This window comes from Artibeus jamaicensis, unplaced genomic scaffold (genome assembly GCF_021234435.1).
Source record: "Artibeus jamaicensis isolate MK-2021 breed Jamaican fruit bat unplaced genomic scaffold, CSHL_Jam_final contig_466, whole genome shotgun sequence".
NCBI classification, from domain to species: Eukaryota; Metazoa; Chordata; class Mammalia; order Chiroptera; family Phyllostomidae; genus Artibeus; species Artibeus jamaicensis.
Window position 1 is genome coordinate 13,850,561 of NW_026521844.1, and position 18,812 is coordinate 13,869,372.

General features: G+C 39.4%; 1 protein-coding gene across 1 annotated transcript in view; it reads right to left on the reverse strand.

The window, feature by feature from the left end:
• Nucleotides 1–1,045: 1,045 nt before the first annotated feature.
• Nucleotides 1,046–18,812, reverse strand: part of CPB1 (carboxypeptidase B1) — a 44,925-nt gene continuing 27,158 nt past the window's right edge. Inside the window, exons 7-11 of the mRNA XM_037154298.2 lie at nucleotides 15,614–15,724; nucleotides 15,435–15,525; nucleotides 14,575–14,777; nucleotides 2,975–3,059; nucleotides 1,046–1,377 (exon numbers count right to left, since the gene is read on the reverse strand). Coding sequence (XP_037010193.2) covers nucleotides 1,190–1,377; nucleotides 2,975–3,059; nucleotides 14,575–14,777; nucleotides 15,435–15,525; nucleotides 15,614–15,724 — 678 coding nt within the window. The 3' untranslated portion in view covers nucleotides 1,046–1,189. The remainder of the gene's footprint in view (nucleotides 1,378–2,974; nucleotides 3,060–14,574; nucleotides 14,778–15,434; nucleotides 15,526–15,613; nucleotides 15,725–18,812) is intronic.

Sequence of the window (18,812 nt, forward strand, 5' to 3'; positions counted from 1 at the left end):
ATTTTGATTATGAATTTGAAGTAAGGGACATCCTCAAATTATACACCCTAAATACATATTATTTAAAAAATATGACCTTTGCACAATACACTCCAATGTTAGCATGTTCAGTTCTGATTCTGGAAAACTTCAAGTCATGGAATGATCTTTGGTGCAGCCGGGATTCCAGACACCTCCTGTTTTACCTCCAGTCTGCCTCCCACACCTTAGCGTGGTGGGTGTTTTAAAAACTGATCCTGTCATCTACAACTTAATGCGCTTGATTGCTTTCCATTGTCCCTAGAACAATGTTCCAAGTCCTTAAGATGACCTGCCTGACAGGGTCGCCAGCTCCTTCCTCAGCCCATACACATACCCTCTGTCCTCCGATCTCTGAGCTTCAACCTCTTCGGCTTCCTTCTCTCAGGTTCTGAGTAGTCACAGGGCCTGAAAGGGCTGCTCGTTTTGTCAGCTAATTGTGACGTATTTTCCAGGGTTCGGCACTTCCTGAGAGAGCCTTCTCCCCGACGTCAGGTAAGTAGATCTTTTAATGTTATTTATTTATTTATTTACTCCAACACTTACTTGCTTAATGTAAAGTAATGAATTAATAAATAGTAAGTTAAATATTTGTTTCAGGTCTGTCTTTCCAAATGGCCTACACAACCACTGAGGGCAGAAATGTTATCTTTCTTTTTCATTCATTGCTCTGCTCAATTGCTTTGCAAAGTGCTCGGCATGTGGTAGACAGGGCAGAAAATACCTTGAGCGAGCTGAGCGAGAGGAATGCTAAACCAAGATGGGGTCCTCTCACCTCTACTATGGTTTACAGTCCTAAATTTCCCCTTATATTTATTCTGCCTTGCAAGCCCCCATCATAACCTGTGCATCTCTGTGCTCTGCCCGTGTTGGCTGACACCCTGAGGACTTGAACTCTTATGTGTGCTGACCCACGTCGTTACCTGTGCACAGCTGGCTCAGTCATTTGTTCACGTCATTTTCCCCCTAGAGAAGCAGGTAATCTGTCAGGTTTCCCAATTACGACAATTCACTCTTATCATGGCAGACATTCAAAGATCCAAGTAATTTAATAGACCCAGAAACTTAAAAGAAAGATTGGGATCTGGAAGTATTTAGGCAAACAGAAATTATAATTCAGGACGAAAAAGAAAGAGTGAGCATTTTGAATTAAGGCTGTCTGCATGCTTGACTAGTATAGATGCTCCAGGACATAGCTGGCAATGTGCTTGATGGCCAGCATCGTTTCCTCACAGGTTGGCCGGATCTGGGATTCAGGAAGGGTAAAGCCATATCTGCCTTTGTCCCGGAGTTCAAAGGTGAAGGAATATTTGATTCCTTGGTCATAAGCCCAGTCGTCAGAGCCTCCAGCAGCAGGATCTAAAATGTGCAAATAGCAGAAAAAAAATCTTTACATCTAGGAAGGAAATTTTTAAAGACACCAGCTGCATTTTATAATTGCAAATGTTTCACTGTGCAACATAAAATAAGTAGGCTAGTTGTCTAGTAAACTGGATCATAAAAGATACAGGGGCTACTTAAAAAAAATTAGCGCGATGTTACCTCTAAGCTTTTTTGTAAGAATGATGTGTTTAATACCTTAGGAAGTAATTGTAATATACGAACTTCTCAGTGTGCCTGTAGGCTATGGTAAACTGTGCTACATCGACTGCAATTTGTTTACAAAACATGTATACTTTCTGGGAAAAGAATGTGTATCTCCTAGGAAAATAAGAAAAGCTGTGTGATGACTGATGAGAGGAAAGGACTCCAAACCCTGCAAAAACTGTGCTGCATGATGAAATCGGAGCAGCCAGAGGGCGGGGCTGCGCCTTCACTTTTGTTTCCACAGGGTCTAGCGTATGCCCTGGCATAGGTGAAGCCTTCATTCATTAACAATTATGATGTCACTGCCACGGAGATTGTGCATTCATTCATTCACTTGTTCTTCATTCGCTCGATCACTCATTCGTTCATTGTTTCATCTGTTGAATTCAGTCAATGACATACAGACCCACTGAGCAGCAGGCCATTGGCTCAGCTCTGGGGAAGTCAGGACAAAGGGAAGATATGGCCTCCTCCCTCCCGGGTCTCACAGTATAAAGTAGACAAGATGTCCTCAATATATGAATAGATGGGTTATTTCTGCTAGAACCCCTTAAAAATAGTATATCCCATTGGATTCAGAGCAGTTTTAAAAAGGACAAAAATATAGAAAACTGTGTTTTACATAAAGCTTTAAAAAAGCGCCTTAGGTGTCCAATTGTGTGGGAGGCTCCTTGATGACAGGACTGGGTCTTTTTCCTTGTACTTCTAGTCCTTTCAGACGTGGGGCAGAAAGAAATCAAGCAAGGGCAAAGAAAAATATCGGTGAAAATTGAAAACAGCCTGCAGAACGTGTCTTCCCAGTGAAGTCCAAGGTTCTGGGGTCTAGCCCCCACCTAGTACTCTTGCTGTGTGTCTCTTGTCCCCTTGTTTGCACAGCCCAGGTGACTGGTTAGCCAGGGAAACACTCTCTCTTATGCTTTCCTCAGGCCATTTTCCTTCTAGATGAAGCTTCTGGGTCATGATCCTGGGTGGTCATTGCTGGCACGATGGGCTGGCTTGGTTAGTCCTGGTGTGTTCTTTCCTTTGCACCCTTTTGCCCCAGCACGGAGCTCACCTGTCTTCACATTCCCTGCTTCCCTGTTGTGGGTTCTTTGAAGACTGTGCTGGTCCCTTCCTTCCTTTTCTCCTTCCCTCCTCTCCACCCTTTCTTCCCTAGGACCTAGTAAGGGGCTGGCACACCACAGTTGCTCAATAGGTGTTTATAGGGAGCGGATGTCTCCTGAACAGAAAACTGATGCCATATTTTGTATAAAATTCACTGTCTGGCAGAAGCCGTGTGCTTTAAATAATCAGAAAGAAAAGGCGCTGGAAACCATTTGTGGCCTTTTTCGGCATGGGGTCTCCGCCCAGTTCTGAAACCCAGACTCACAGATTGTGGTAGCTCCTGGGCCATACGTGTACTTGGTGCCATACAGCGTGGCCAGTTCCTTCACCGTAGCTTTAGCCAGGGCGTTCTGCAAAGAGACCAGCAGGAGGTGAGTAAGTAAATCAGAGCACATACTGGCAAAAAACAAATGAACAAACAAACACCCACACGTTATTTTGAGGACATTGAAGAGGTGTAAGTCACAGTTCTGGTTAACGTTTCATACTTACCAGCACCCATTCCAATTTTTCCTTGGAACTTAGACATGTGATCCCAGTGATTACCCAAAAGGATGCCTTCCCCTAGTGCCCCAGGCAATCACTCTGAGCTTCCCTCTGTCACACGCACAAAGTGTCATGTTGTGTCAACACCACTTGCTGGCCTCTGAGTTCTCAGGGACTTTTTCTGTCTTTTTTTTCTCAGTGGCCCCAGGGTCTAGTTCAGGGCTTGTCACTTAGTGATTGTTCAGTAACTATTTGTTGCAACTCTGAGGATGGTTAGCACTCCCCTTACCCAATTATTTGAGAATTGGTTTATTTATTTTAAATCACTGTTACAGTAAAGTATGAGTTCTGGGAGTAAGTTCTGTTTTAGTCTTACTGAAAAGAGAAAGGACAATCTTTCGCTTCATTTTCTTTTTTTATTTACATAGAACTGTGTGTTTTTTCTTCTGGAATTCTTATTTAGGCTTGTTAAGCAATTTATTTAAACCTTAGTTCAGGCTAGAGAGATGAGGCTGTAGCCATCTGTAACTGTCCCAGATATCACATTTATTGACATAACAAAATGTCACTGTGTATTAAAAGTTAGGTCACGTCTCAGGATTAGTTTGGCAAATTTATCTTGTCTCTGGAGCTTGTGAGGGAAAAGTGAAAGGAAAGGAGGTCTTTATGGTTGTGCAGAGGTTGTGTGCCTATTACAGGCAAACAAACAAAAATCACAAAATGACCCCAAACAGAAACACAAATCTCCTGGACATGTGGCAGTTTGTGAAGTCACGATACAGCCACGACAGGGTAATGGGAGTTGGGGCAGGAGCATTAGAAACTACGCATGTGAAGGGCTGAATAGCCAGTGCAGTCCCCAGTCCAGCAAAGACATGCTTAGGAACTGGCAGTTGCAAGGATGTGGGGTAGTTCCAACTTGGACGAGTTTTAGATGGAAAAACTGGAGAACATTATTCTATTTCATTCGAATTCTAGAATAGGTAGAAAATATTAACTTTTGCGTATTCTTCTTTTTTCAGAAGTGGCATCCCCATCTCAAAGGACCCATTGTCTACTGGCCCCTCAGGAGAGGGAGGGCTCTGTACCCAGCCCCTCCTTGTACCGTAAGTGCTCTCACGTGTACTCACACGTCGCCTGTTTAAATGAATCATAAGCAGAGCAAGGCCTGCATGGGCTGTCTGGGGAATGCAGATTTGAAAATCCGTTTACTGTAAGAGAAAAAGCCACAATCTGTCATGGCTATGAAACTAGGTATATTTCATACTTTGGCATCATAGTTATGTCTTGCACCTATGCTTGGAAAACTGTGAGGTTAGTGATGAAAACAGAATAATTCTGTTTACAATGGAGCAACTTCTTTTAGTTCTTTCTCTAATATTAAAGCCAGTTTAGTAGAGTCTCATATAAAATGGACGAGGGCATGTCTGTAAGACTTGCAAGGACTCCTGCTCTGAGCGAGTCAGTGCTTCATCAACCAAGTGGTAAGTTAGAAACTTTAAAAACAATTATACAATTTAAATCATGATTTTTGGGTTTGGTCAATGGAAATGATGCAATCAGTTTATTGGTAGTTCACTTATTATTTTCAGAATTGTGGATAGTAACTTGAAAATTTTAGGGTTTCACTTTCCTTTTTTTCCAAACTGGTAAACTACCACCTGCTCCCTCTCACTGCATGGAGTCTTCACTGTGTGATCCAAGTGTCTAGCTCCTGTTCATCTTATTCTGACCAACACACTAGAATTAGGTCTTCACCCCTGAGTAGGGTCTATTGCCAGATAGAGTAGGAGTAACCTTCAAACACTGTATAATACTCAGATTAAAACCATCTTTTAGCAATGTGAGACATGGTGAGCTCTTAATTCTTCTGGCAGGTAAACAGCATGTTTTTACTGTTCTACAATTTCTTTGACTTGCCGTTACCCAAGGCCATCTCTAGGTAGTTATTTTTCTGTAAGGCAGGACATTTGACCCTAAAAAACTTTTATTCCTCCCATTGTCACCTTCTCCAGGCTTTTCATATGTTTGTTTTTTCCCCCTTCAGCCTTGAATTACTGCTTTTATTTGGAAGAAATATGAGTTCAGTAAGTTCCAGTGATCTAGGGGACAGCACTGTGACCATGGTTAACAACCCTGCATCAAACACGGGAAGGCTACTACGAGAGTAGAGCTTTCATGTTCTCACCATAACAACAATAACAAAATGATAATTGTGTGAGGGAAAGGATGTGTGGACTAAGACGGTAAACATTTCACAATATATACATGGATCAAAAAATTGTATTACCAGTATATTATAATATGTCGGTTATGTCTCAATAAAGCTGGAAACAAAAAGATATATGATTCTCCAGGGTTGGTCCCAAATGTGAACATTTATAAAGACTAGAGAGGATTTAAGACAAGAAGATCATTGTCATCATCTGTGGAACTCCTATATGTTGGTTGACCTTCAAGTCTCTCAATATATTTATTGGTGTAACATACTGTTGGAGTTATCCAACAAAACCTACTTGTGATCTCTTACTTCGTTTGACTTATTCAACTTATTGGTCTAGCCATATACTACTGTTAAGATCACACAGAAAAGTTCTGTTTGCCTTTTCTCAAAATGATAACCAAGTGTTTTGTAAGCCTCATAGGCATCTCTTGGAAACAGCCTTTGATGCTGAAGCAATATCTAAGATTGATGTTATCTTAAAACTGCCTTTGTCTTGCTTCTGTCTCTGGTGCATGGTGCAGGAACACTTAGTTTATATGTCTCAGCCTTAGCCCTCCTTGCCCTCAGGGGCTCTCTCATCTGGGCATCTACCTCATCACTCTTGTTACGAGCGTCACCTCATCACATCTTTCAGTGACTCTCACCTTCTAAGGAAGGCGAGCCCCTGTTCTTTGCACAGGAGTGTGTGCCGGTGCCTCCCTGTTCCGTCCAAGGCAGGTTTCCCTGAACTCATCCCTGTAGACCTGACCTTGCCTCTCCTTAACTCCGTGACTTCGAGTGTCCTTCTTCCTTTTTTAGACTCCCCTTTCTTCCTTGTTCACATGAAAAATTACTATTGTTCTTAAAGATTCAGTTTGTAGCATCACCTATCTTCGCTAAGCTGTCTGAACTCTCTCAGGGAGCACTGAGTCCCCGCCTTTGTGAGGGCTTACACCTCTATCGGAGTTCCTATCAATCTGTGCTGTACTCATTTTTTTTTCATTAATCTGTCTCCTATCCCCACGTGAGAAGGGGTTCTTGGCTGTTCATTTTGTACCCTCAGCAGACTGCACAGCATGGAGCACATGGTTGGTTGATTGAGTTTTACTCTAGGACTTGCAGGTTTGGGGCCTGATTTGGATGCAGTAAGTACTTCTTTGCGGAAGCTGGACTGTAACCCACCTGAGTGGTGACTGGGATGCTTGTCGGGAGGGTGGCAGAACCATGGAGTGATGCCTGGTGGGTTGCCACACTTAGACATTGACCTCTGCTGTGGATTTTCTTATTTTCATTAATATTGAACAAATGAAATCTGTAAACCCTTTCTCTTAGCTCTTCAAAGCCAAGAGACAAAAAAAAATTCAGAATAGACATTAAGCAACCAAAATATCATATTTAAAATTCCAACCATCTTAAAAAATCCCTGGAATCAGTGTGGGTCTTTTCTTTTGAAGAATTCAAATACTTTCCCAAATGTTCGTCATTTATCTTCCCAACATTATCTGTCCACATTTCATTGATACAGAATTCTGCAGCAGAATGGAATGCCATGGGGGGCAGGGTGCTTGGTGGGGAGGTTTCAACCGAGCTGGGTGACTGACCCCCCGCTGGGAATGGGAGAGAGGGAGGTGATTCTGGCATTTGCTAATATGTTAGAGTGGTAACTCCTTTCCCTTGTATGGCCCTGTGAAAAGGGACAAAGACAGCTGACGAAAGACCCACAGAAGCAATCGCACATCAGAGTGTGATCCACATCTTGCAAAACTCCAATTAATGACACTTTCTATATAACCTGTCATTTGAGGGATATCTTACATCTGTGCTCAATGGATTCAAAATAAGAACTAACATTTACATAAACTTTAGACTCTACAAAGAACTCTTGATAAGAGCTAGATATTTTTATCCCCATTTTACAGATAAAAGAACTGAAACTCAGAGAGGATAAAAGAACGTGCCCAAGGGCACACAGCCCTGGTAAGTGGCTGACTTGAGCTAGGTTCTTCTTACTTTAAATCCTGTGCTCTTTTTCACTTCTCCTTGTGGCCTTCGAATACTTCAAAAGAAGTATTGCTGGAGCTGGTTTTACCAATTGTAAAGAACAGAAGAAAGCTAAATATAAATCAGCCTCAGAGAAAACTTTGCTTTCAGTCAAGGCCAAACATAACGAGGCTTTATTAATCCTTAGATATGAATCTCCTACCACATTTTATGCATGTTCTCTTTTGTCACCTGTTTTCTTAGAAAGAGGCCTTGGTCACACAGCAAAAGACAGAGTCTAAAGTGTCACGTCTAACTCAAAGCCCCAGAGGCAGAGGACCACTGTAATGGTTCTCTAGGCTCTGAGCTCCAGGGGGCTAGGGAGATGAATAAAGTGAGGGTGTTTTTTTTTTCCCAATGACCTGTGTTCCCTGGTAACACGTGATCAGGAAGCCCCTGTCTCATGACTGAGCTCATGGTCCTCGTTGCAGCCTCCGTGTACACAGCCAGTGTCAAGATGGGGGACGCTGCCTTCTAATCTTCCACTGGTTCATTTTTAAAGTACAAGGAAATGAAGGCCTCAGAGTGACTTGAGGTCTAAACCAATTCAAAGGAATTTTCTTCAGAACTTTGTTTCTTACTGGAAGTCCTTAGTTTAATCATTTCTCTGGTGGATGCTTACGAGAATGGACGCATCAAAATGATCTTTAACTGCAGTTTCCTTCCTTCCCTCCTGTGATAATGGGGACCTTAAACCAAGGGACCAGTGAGAAATTGAACTTTTATAATTTTGGTGCAAAGGGAGAAGCCTGCAAGGCCTACAAGAAGGCACTGAAGAGAAAGCCTTTGGGGCTTTAACAAACAAATATGTTTCTGGAAAAGGAAGAGAGTAAACAAGTGCAGGCCCTGGTTGCAGAATCCTTAGATTAGAGAAAGGCAAGGAGTTAGGGGCAGGCTTGGCTCAGGAGTGCGGGCCTGCTATCTCAGCAGAGCCCTCGGGGAGTGTGGGAATGTTTGCCCTGATGTAAACCAAATTTTTCCTTTGGCTGATGTACAGACATATTTTTAAGCTCTTTAAAATTCAAGGAAAATGTGAAGCATGAGTCAGCTGAAGTTTCAAAGTCCAGAGATTTTTTTTTGTGTGTGTGGAAGTGGTGCTTTTTCCAAATAAATATTAAAAAAACAAGTGCTACAGAATGGGGACGGACAGGGTCTCCTGCACTTCAGATTTGCAGAACATCATAAACCATTTGTGAGGAGGGCATAAGGTCCTGTGAAAGCCAGGCACCTTTGGTTGGGAATGTGACTCTGTTCTTATCTTTGTTTAAAGCAGGGTTTCTCAGCTTCAGCACTCTTGACGTTTGGGCTGGGTAATTCTTTGCTGCGGGGCCATCCTGTGCATCATAGAATATTCATCAGCATCCTCTGGCCTCTACCAAATCCAGGCCAAGCACTACCACAGTTGTGACAACCAAAAAATGTCTCCCCAACACTGCCAAATGCCCCCTGGGGGCAGGGGAGGGGGAAACATTAGTTTAAAGGAAAATCAAATGCAGGACATAATTAAGGCAAAAGAGTGTATTTTGTAGAAAAAATATTAAAAGGTCTGGTAACTGGTTTTAAAGGTGCCCTGAATCCTTAGTTTCCTCTGTTGACAATGGCATAAGTCTCTTCTAGATACTACTGCTGGGTCAATCCTGCTAAAATATCACTTTACCAGCAGGGTTGCCAGATATAGCAAAAAAATATGGGATTTCCAGTTTAATTTAAATTTCATATAAATAAAGAATAGTTTTTCAGTATAAGTCTTCCCCATGCAATATTGGGAAATACTTAAACACAAAAAAATATATGTTGTTTTTTGAAATTCACATGAAACTGAGAGTCCTGTATTTGACCTGGCAATCGTATTTTCCAGGTTGCTGGCTCCTGACTCTGACACATGATGTTCATTGTGATGTTCAAGTTCCTCCAGAATCTTGAACGTCACTTTACTCCCACTCTCACAAGATCACTCAAAACAGCCCTCCCCTCTTTTCTCCTCCTCAACTGCATTTTCAGTCCCACTGTGGTGCATTTGTTAGCTCTTCTCCCTGCCTTAAGTGCACTCTTCCTTCCTCTGCCACCGAGTTCTGCCCATCCCCTGAGGCTCAGAACTAACTGGGTCCCCTCTCCGTAACCTACATGGAATAGGAATGGCTGCATCACACATTGCGGTTTCCCCGCCCTGGAGTCCTGATATTGTGCCTAGTTGGGAAGTCCCACTTGGTACTGCTCTTGTATGTATCACATAGCTGAGTCTTCGCATTCCAGTGGGATCCTATTGGAGGAACCATAGTTTACGCTGAGCACTTACTAGGTGCTCCATGAAATTTCCGGTAATGTCCTGATGAGCCATGTACTGACCAGGCCCTAGAGGAGAATTTTAATAGGCCAAAAAGTCACTTAAAATGTATAGTGGTAAATCAGCAATCAGTTTTTCTAATCAAAGAAACTCTGCAGTTGTTATTTGAACATTTTTTGTCTTTTAAGTAAGATTACAAATTCTGAGAAAATACCTAAAGTGGATGTTTTGTGCCTCTTGTCCTGTCTGCTGTAGCTGCTGGCAGCCTGCCTGACAGAGGGACTCTGGCCTCCTCACTCCTGTTACGAGGCAGGGACATGGGGATGGCTGTGACTGGGTGTGCTCATGGCCCTGCAGTTGTCCACCTCCTAATCTCAACTTTCTTCCTTCTGATTTTTATGTTTTTCTCTAATCAGAGTCTTGCTCTATGCTCACATGCTTGGGTGAAGTCCTGGATTTCTATCTTGGTGGCTTATTAACTGAAACTTTAAGTGGTAGTGAGGTGCCATGAGACTAGAAGGGGTTGGATTTTAGAAGATTTCTATCTTTTGGTCACTTATTAATTTTTCAGTAAGACTGTCATTTTTCTCCCGTTAAATGAATATATACCCACTAAGGTACAGCCACCATCATCAAGACTGAGCCTTGAGAAGTCAAGCACCTCAGCTGATGAGTGTGAATCCTTAGCAAAGTCCATGGACAGAGGTAGGAAAGACTTTATTGATGAGTGACAGTACATGGGGGGCCAACACAGAACAAGGCCACTCCAATATGTGTGTGTGTGTTGGAAAATTGGGGGAGCCTAGGAAATTTTTTAAGATCCAATACTTCTAGGCCCTAGGCTGCCTCTATTATTGCTGTTGACTTAGCCAAGCTTTTATTGTCTCAGCTGGAAAATGAGAAAACAATGAGGGAAATTCCAAGATTTTCAGCTGTAAAATTCAGTGCTTCTAATTCAGAAATGTGGTGTAAGATGCACGTCCCTTTGTGAACCTTTGTAGAGTGAGTGCACGTCAGCTTTCTGTTTGGTCAGTCTGGGGAGTGGGTCAGGATACTTAGCTGACCTGTTAGTTTTATGGTTTCCTGCTTTTGAACTTAGAAGTGGTATAATAATAATTATTATTATTAACAGTACCATGTAGTCCTCTTTAAGGGGAAAGGAATACCAAAGATTGAGAACCTCTCCATATACAATAAATGAAAAGACATGAATAGATTTGGGAGCTTTTTCAATTATGTCTCCTAGTTTTAATTTCCTCTGACAACAAAGAGGTCATACAAACTAATATTTCATTATCTTTTAGAATTTTGAAAATGTAACCATACTTTTCATCTGGGTATTTAAATTTTTTTAAAAAAGATTTTATTTATTTTTAGAGAGAGCAGAAGAGAGAAAGAGAGGTAGAAAAACATCAAAGTAAGAGAAACATCGATGGGTTGCCTCTTAACTCGCAACCCAGGCATGTGCTTGACTGAGAATTGAACCAGTGACCTTTTGGTTCACAGGATGGCACTCAAGCCAATGAGCCATACCAGCTATGCTATTCTTTATCTGGGTCTTAAAACTTCCTTTGAAGATAGTGATAGCTTTATATTGAAGAAGTCAACACTGAAGAACTGGACAGTTTATTAAACCACTTTCTATTCTTCCTTTAAGTAATATAGTATATGTAAAAGCAGTTTGCAAATGGTGAAACATTACGCGCATAAGATGCTCTTACAATTTCTCACACTTAAAAAAAAAACGAATCAGCTGAAGACATATTTTTTGTAGCCTTCCTTGTGATACATGTAGTTACTTCTGTGCTTTTACCTTAGTGGTCTTTTGCATTCCTATTTGGCCTTTCTTCCTTCTGAAGTTTGTCTCATGATATGAGCAATTGGCAGGCAATCTACATGTAAAACCTTTCAGGAATGAAGCCACATAAATTTTTATCATGACTCAGATATCAAAGGACTGCTGCTTCCAATGTGTCCTAGATTTGGACTGAGAATGCTAATATAAGTGCAGAATAATTCCTTCAGCCTAGAGTCTTATTCTCCTGAAGCCTTTTTTGGCAATAAATATAATCTTATAAACCTTATAAGTACATACAGAGAAATTAGAATCATATAGATATCCATATATATACACATATACACACATAAATTTTGTGTAAGACAAATATCTGCTTAGTGTTCCTTTAAGAAGATTCTGACTTATCTATAATAATGTAGTATGCCTAGAATTTATCCCATTAATTTTTTTCCTGCCGTTTGTTTTCTCCCCTGGGGTCACATTTTTTTAAAACTGAGAATTAATATGGAGGCACTAGATTAGGATGGAACATTCACCTTTTTAGATCAAGACTTTTTACTTTTTCCTTGATAACTTCATTACCAATAACAACCATGAAAAAGCTAATATTGCTCTTTTTGAGAGACTCAAATTCTCTTTTGTCTATACATATACTTGTAATGATGCTATAGTTATGAGTTCCAGGAAAATGTGCTTAGGTAGTAAGTGAATTGGATTTACGCAAAAATAAGAAAAAGATTGAAAGGCTGATCAGTTATTCAAAAGATTTAAAGTTGCTTTGGAGTGTCAAACTAAATTCAGGTTTCTGAATGACTCAAATAACATTTACCTTAGATTTTACTAGTGGCATTTAAATATTTCTTTTAAGTTACTAGGCTAAAGTTTGGTCACTGAAAAAATTATTGGAAAATAAAGTAACTTTTAAATCAATGAGTGTGATATCAGTAAAATTACATTTTTCATTGCATTCGCCTATCTTATTATATTCTGAAAAAGATGAGAAGCAGCATGTACTTTTCCTTGAATGTATTAATTTTGTGAATATAAAAATAAATGTTCAAGATAAGATTATTTTGTGTTTTTTGCTTTTTTGGACAATAGGTTGTGAAAACTTTACTTTGATATATTTCTGCTTGTTACACTTTTTTGCTAATTCAAATTTACAAACAGTTTTGAAGGTCAGGATTTCTAATATCTCTTTTACTGTTCCCTCTCTCTCCTTGATTTTCCATGAAGAAGAGGCTGTTAGAGGAGCAGTGGTGGCCAGTACTGTGAGGGAATGAAAGCCTTCCCACCACACGGGCACATGTGAACTGGCCTGCTAAACCCGGCAACTCTGGGTCAGGATCTTTTCCTGAATAAAACTACAATGGGGAGCAGCAAAAATTACTCATGAGTTTCTAAAAGTACACGTTGACATTTTTTTAAGGAGGATAATCTGTAGACTTTCAGAGTGGCCCAGGTACTGTGCTATTATCATACGAAGTGATGAAGTTTTCATCTAAAAGAGCTTGAATATTTTCTCAAATTAAGAAAGAACATTGAAACTTTGTAAGGCATTTTCATTCCAAAGCATACTTTAAGCATTCATCTTTTAGAATTTATGTTTAAAACTAGTTGCTATTATGTAAACTGGATACTCTGGTTATTGTTACACTTAATACGGTTTATAATTTTAGTTTTACTATTGTACTTATTAACTCATTAGTGTTTAGTTATTATGTCTTTGTCCTTTTCTCTTCTAATGTAGTACAATTTAAACATATTCACATGAATTAAGCAAACAACACACCTCACCTCCTCTCCTTTGGTGGCCAGAAATCTGGGACAGCAATGAAAAGCTGACTCCCACCCCCATCTCTGGGATGGCAAACCTGTGAGCGCCCACTGGGAATACTGATGGACCGAGTATGATTGAAAAACTGAAATATTTAATGGTTCCAACTAATGATGTTTTCCTTTGTGTTTTGGCTACAGATAGGGAAAACAGGGAGCTTTTTGAAAAATAGCATTTTTTTTTTAAAGAAGGACCTGGCCAACTATTGTATTAGCTATCATTTTTTTAAGAGGCTAAGTTATTTTTCCATTTTTCTCTTCACAAAATTTTTACAGCATTACGTTTGATTTGTTTCTGAAGGACTGAGTCTGAAAGTACAAAACAATAATTTCCAGTTGCTAAAGTTACTGGGTCTTCAAATTTGTGTATTTAGGTAAGCCAAATATCTATGTCACTAAGTGGGATAATTTTTTTTGACATAACTCAAATGCTTTAAATCTTATACTTGTTCTTTTAGATTGCTGGTCCCAACTTCTGGCAGCCAGATGTTTCATAAACTAAAAAAATTATTTGAAGAATTCAAACCCGCTTCTTTAAAAAATATGCATTGATGTGTGGTATTTGTTAATGATATAATCTAACTTTTCATATAGTTATATCTTGATCCTTCAATAAAATTGCTAGGTATGAGTCAGGTATATTAAATTTTTCCCATTATTTCCTATATCTAGTACGGACTCATTCACATCATTTTTTCATTGATTGATTTTCTTTTGTGTCTCACCTAATCAAGCACTGAAATAAGTAATTTTAGGATCTCATCGCTTAACCCACAGCAACCAAATGTGCCACATTCCTAATGACATCTGCCGTACTCTGCCTATGTCAGATCCTGCTCAAGACAACTTGACGAAGTTGACTTTCTGATTAAGATTACGTCTGAGATGAAGGCACTTTGTTGATTATCCCAGAGGCCTCAGACGTGATCCTGTGAGTCAGTGTTGTGGTGAAGCAGGAGGAGGCGGAACTATTGTCACCCTGAAGATCAGTGAATAAGCCACCCGTCGGGGACCATTCCCTGCATCAAAATCATATTTCTTCTAGCTCATTTATCTAGCCCATTCTAGATCCCCTATAAATCTGTTGTAAGTTTTTGCTTCTATTACCAAAAATTATTAATGGAACTTGCAGAAATGGTTCTTAAATTGTGTTTTCCAGAAATAAAATTTAAAAAATACCAAGAGGAAACTACCACGTCTACTGTCATGACTACTTACCAGCTCAGCATTGTTCTCGGTGAGTTTGTAATCATAGGAGTAGGGATAAAGCAGCATCTGGGAGTAGGAGTGGATGGTCAGATACGCTTTGATGGAAGACAGATTGCTGAGGATGAAGTTCACCAGGGCCTTGGTCTCTTTTTCAGACTCTGCAGCAGGTCCACAGTAAGTTTCAGCACAGGGACTTTTAGATGCTCCTATTTCTGAAAACACATATATTGTTGTTATTGGTAAATCATCATCTACTGAAGTTCTCACAGGGCATGTTTCGAACTTTCAAATTAGAGAGTTAAAAATAAATGTTTTTCACAGAGCTACTTATGATCATCCTCATGTATGTATACATCATAAAATATGTACACATTTAGTCACAAGATTAGGATAGCACATTTTTAAGCTAACAGGGTAATAAATTACATGTGAAATCATCAGTGTTTCCCTGTGTAGTATTATACAGTCAGGCAATATAGTGTAAGAAAATTAATATCCATGAGAAATTTCCATATTATTGTAATCATTTTTGAGAGTCAAATCACAAAATTACAATTATATGATAATCTTATTTAAATAACTATTTAAAGATGGTCTCCTCGAGCTTATCTCTTCTACAAGTAGTAGGATGATGTCTGGGTTGTTCAGTCTTATCTTTCCCGCATTGAGCACAGCTGGGAACACAATAGAGCATATGATACATTTTTATTGACTGAATAAATAAACTTTATTACCTATGTTTTCAGGATTTAGAACTCTAAGCTATAAAATTTCATAATTTTTCTTCTTTTAGGCACTGTTGTGTTTCTATATTATTTTCCTCCTATGCTTTTCAACAGATACATGGCAATGGACTGCCAGATACTTACCGCACCAACCAGCGTTGAAATTCCTGTTGGGGTCCGTGCCAACGCAGTTAGTTTTTTCATGTGTGGAGCGGGTCTTTCTCCACATTCGGTTCTGAAAGTAAGTTATAGGGTTAGAACAAGTACAATAGAGAGTGGTTGGTTTTAATTTGATTAGTGCCTCTCAGTATTGGTTCATATACCTTCGTCCAGGAGTAGACGTAGCCGTCAATATTGAACACAGGCAAGACATAAAAGTCTAACTTTTCCAGAAATTCTGTCATGTGGGTCTCACTTCCATAGGTGCGGACAGCCTGTGTATGAAATATAAAGCAGAATCTCATGAAAAAAGTGGAATGTTTGGTGCTGCTAAAATTTATGTAGACTGGATGAATATTGACTTTGGTAATGAAAGCTTGTTCTTTATTAATGTAGATGTTATTAATATTTAAAAAGCATTTAGTGAAATACTACTGATAGTTTTGTTTAAAATACTTGTTTCTAATTTTTCTGTTTTCAGGATACTTTATTTTATCTCTATGTAATTCATATAATTATTATTTTTTATTTTAACTTTAAAGATGAATAAAGATTTAACAAAATTAAAGACTTCTAAAGAACTTACTAGGTCTGTCCAGAGTGTATCTAGCCATGCAATATTAAAAATAGAGATATTTATTGAAGATACAAGATACAAGAAACATTGTGCATAGGACAGTGATACCTTAGTGCCCTTCAAAGTAGGCACCTTGGGATCTCACACAGTTCTTCCAATCTCCATCACCTGCCCTGTCATTTTCCTGAATCTCATTCATGGTCTGAAATCTCTTCCCTTTTAAAGGTGATTTTAGTTTTGTGAAAACCCAGAAGTCACAGGGTGCCAAATCTGGGTTGTAGGGCAGCTAAGTCACCTGGGTGATTTGATGTTTCCCCAAAAAACTGTATAAGATGTGATGCATGAATGGGTGCATTGTCATGATGAAGCTTCCAGTCACCGGTGATCCATAGCTGCAGCCTTTTGAATCATCTGAATAGTTTCCGCAGAGGAATGTTTAAGCTTAATGCAAAATTTGATGCAGAGTTGTTGCTCTACTCGCTCAGTCATTTTGAATGCAACAACCACACAGTACACATGCTCACTCAATGGTGTCTACTGCCTCCACTGACCAGTACAGTGAGATTGTCATTGTTCATGCATGTGCATTCCAGTCCATTCTTCCTGGATGACAGGTTACATGGATGTCACACCATTCTTATTATAGTAACAATGGCTGGCTCTGGCTGGTGTGGCTCAGTAAATTGAGTGCTGGTCTGCAAACCAAAGAGTTGCTGGTTCAGTTCCCAGTCAGGGCACATGCCTGCATTGTCAGCTAGGTCCCCAGTTGGGGATGTAAGAGGCAACCACACATTGATATTTCTCTCTCTTTCTTTCTCTCTTCCTTACCCTCTCTCTAGAAATTAATAAATATTATCTTTAAAAAATGGCTGAACTTTTTCTGGACATACATTTGGGTATATTCACACTTCCTTTACAATAGTAACTGCAATAACTTTTTTTTCAAAGTTAGCAGGATATGAGGGTGAGACCCATTCTCATAAGTAAGAAATGTCTATGGGTGGCTATGCATGTTTCTCATAATATCATCTAGAAAATTTCTTTAATTTCTATAAAACCTCCCCTAGATGGTCTCACCAGAATTTCCGTCATGGAAGAAAAATGAGAAACTCTTCCATTATAGAGTGAGTTTGCACTGATGAGTTTTGGGGAACCTCTCACAGAGGCTCCACCCTGCACAATGATGGAAGTGTCCTTACCCTTCTTTCTTCAGAACGGAGCTCTGTTAAGGGACTGGAGTTGTTCTACATGCTAAGTAATGTGGACAGTTTTCTATGAATAAGGACCTCATGCCAATTTATTATGCTGTCTTAGTCACACTCCCTCAGCCCCAGAATTGTTTTAAAGTTAAATTTAACTCTTTCCTAGGCTTGCTTGAATAAACTTTATGATATTCAAGGCTTCTATGGATGAATAGTTTTTAAATACTCTTTGTGACTCTGTGTGTGTATGTTCAGTCTGATAACACATGGTAAAGCATGAGCTTTTTAGGGTGGAGGAGCTATAGAACCATGCTTTTCAGTGGTCTACAGTTGGAGAGAATCAAAGTAATGATAAAAGTTCTTCCCTTCTAGAGGACAGATGGTAAGACACCCACTGAAGTTAAATGGTACCAACTGGATACATAAAACATCTTGAAACCAAAACCATGCAAATAGATACAGAAGTGCTTCACAGAAATTATATTGTATACAATAGTATACTTATATTTTAAAGCACTCTAATGTTTTAAACCTTGAATTTTTGAATAATTTTAGACTTACAGAAGACTGCAAGTACAGGGCCTTCCCGTACACTCTTCACTCAGCTTTCCCTAATGTTACCATTTCACATAACCATGGTACCTGATCCAAGTGACGCACTTTGGTACAATACTATAAACAAAGCCTCAGGCTTTACTCAGATTTCACCAGTTTTTCTACTAACGTCCTCTTTCTGTTCTAGGACCCTATATTGCATTTGGTTGTACTGTCTCTATAGTCCCCTCTTATCTGTCACAGTTCCTCAATCTTTCTTTGTCTTTCATGATTTGACACTTCTGCTGAAGAGTACTGGTCTGGTTATTTTTTCAGAAAGTCTCTTAAGTGGACTTCCCTGAGTTTTTAAAAATAATTAATTAGAGAGAGGTTATGCATTTGGGGGAAGAATATCACAAAGACAACATTCCTGTTCAGTGGGTAGTATCAGAAGGTACATTGTATTGATTATGTGTGTTAACACTGGTGGTGTTAACCTGGATCGTTTGATTGAGGTAGTTTGTGCTAGGTTTCTTAACTGTCAATTTTACCTTTATAATTTAATGTGTATTTTTGAGGAGATACTTTTGAGACTGTAAATATTCTGTTTCTCTTGAAACTTCTGCCCCTTGATTTTTGCCCCCATCCATTGATTTCCCTGAATTGATTATACCTGTGCTGTTCTAGTGGTGATTTTCTATCTTGCTCATTCTTTGTGCATCCATTAGTTGTGGTTCTGTAAGAAAGACTGTTCCCTCCTCCCCTTTTATTTATTTACTTAATCATCTATTGATATCAATAGGGATCATGGAACTTTAAACATTCGTGCTTTTAAAAGGCTTTCAAACACATATTATTGTTACAATTGTAAGGAATGAAAATAATATCATTTAGAGTAGGGACCACTCATACTGTTTTCTTTTTTACAGTTGTCTCCATTTTCTCCCCACCACTCCCCCCACCCCAGGCATCCCCACTTTCTACCCTTGACCCACCCCCCCTTTTATACTGTTTTCTTTTATTCCAAAACACACAATCATTATTATTCAG